Here is a 1,614-nt window from a genome sequence, read left to right as displayed (position 1 = left end):
GGGGGGGGGTGCCCGTGGGGCAGGCGGGTATGAGTGCCCCTGAGCCTTCCCCGTCTGGCACAACCAACCCGCCCTCCCCTCCCCTCCCTGGCGCCGCTGCCGTCCTTCCTTCCTCGGGCTTTGCCCCAGGGCCAGGGGGTCTGTCCCGGAGGACCCACCTCTGCTTGAGGTACCTGAGCACCTCAGCCACGGCCGAGCGGGCATCGGGACGGGGGCAGAGGAAGCCCCCCAGCATGAGGGAGGCGGAGGGGGTGAAACAGCGCCACTGAGGGGGGCAGGAGGCGTCGGGAGCCCCCTCCTGGCGCCAGAGGGCGTAGGCGCGGTAGAGCGGGTCCTCGGAGGAGGTGCGCTCCCAGGGGAAGCTCCCCGTCAGGACGCTGTACAGGAGGACCCCGAAGGCCCAGGCGTCCTCGGCGCACGAGACCCGCGCCCCGTCCCTGCGCGCCTCCTCCCCGCACAGCTCGGGCGCCATGTAGGGCACCGCGCTGGGGCCGTGCCACACGTTGAGGCCCTCCCGCCTCACCAGCCCGAAGTCGGTCAGCTTGACGCGCCGGCACTCCCGGTCGAACAGCAGCACGTTCTCCGGCTTCACGTCGCGGTGCACCAGGCCCCGGCCGTGCAGGTGGTCGAGCGCCATCGCCACCTGGAGGGCGCACCGCTGTGCGGCGGGCTCTGGGATTCCGACCTGCGGGAGAAAGTTTTCATTTATATAGCGACTCTCACCGTGAACCCGATGGCATTGCTGATTTCATTTATATAGCCACTTCTCCCCGTGAACCCAATGGCATTGCTGGTTTCATTTATATAGCGCCTCTCACCGTGAACCCAATGGCATTGCTGGTTTCATCTATATAGCGCCTCTCACCGTGTACCCAATGGCATTGCTGGTTTCATTTATATAGCCACTCTCACTGTGAACCCAATGGCATTGCTGATTTCATCTATATAGCCACTCTCACTGTGAACCCAATGGCATTGCTGATTTCATTTATATAGCCACTGTCACTGTGAACCCGATGGCATTGCTGATTTCATTTATGTAGCGACCCTTGGGTGAGAAACACCCAATTTCGTTCCCAATTTGCCTCCGTCGCAGTGACTTTGGACAAAGGGCGCCGCCATTTTTAAATGTTGATTTGCCTGCCCCCGCCCCCCGCACCCCCACCCCCAGGGGGCACTTTCAAACGATGCCCCTCGCACTGCGCCACTCCGCGCACCCCCCGCCACCCTCTGAGGGAGGTGGAGGCGGCAGCGAGGGACAGGAGAGTGAAAGCTCGGTCAGAGAGTGTGGATGTACTTGGGGGGTACTGGTGAGAGGAAGGGACAGTACCACAGGCCGAGGCGTCGGGCCGAACGGCGGGGCGTAGGGAATCGGGGCTGGAGAGACTGGCATCGGAGGGGCACGGGCACCTTCGAGGGTGGTACGGAGTGAACAGGAGGGTGGGAGAGGGAGGGAGGGACACCCTGCCAGCACCGACTCCGTCCCTCCCTATCTCCGTCACCTCCTCCAGCCCCCTACAATCCTCACCCTCCTGTTCAAATCCCTCCCTCCCTATCTCCATCACCTCCTCCTCCAGCCCCCTACAATCCTCACCCTCCTGTTCAAATCCCCAC

At 63.2% G+C, this 1,614-nt stretch overlaps 1 protein-coding gene across 1 annotated transcript in view; it reads right to left on the bottom strand.

Annotated features, from left to right (window-relative positions):
* LOC125481924 overlaps positions 1–1,614 on the bottom strand; it is a gene marked incomplete at its 3' end in the record, with an annotated part of 9,527 nt that overhangs the window by 3,365 nt on the left and 4,548 nt on the right. Inside the window, exon 2 of the mRNA XM_048593873.1 lies at positions 65–718. Within this exon, the coding sequence (XP_048449830.1) occupies positions 65–718 (654 nt within the window). The remainder of the gene's footprint in view (positions 1–64; positions 719–1,614) is intronic.

Source organism: Rhincodon typus, unplaced genomic scaffold, assembly GCF_021869965.1.
Source record: "Rhincodon typus isolate 14 unplaced genomic scaffold, sRhiTyp1.1 hic_rhity00004310, whole genome shotgun sequence".
NCBI lineage: Eukaryota > Metazoa > Chordata > Chondrichthyes > Orectolobiformes > Rhincodontidae > Rhincodon > Rhincodon typus.
This window is presented reverse-complemented; position numbering and strand designations above follow the sequence as displayed.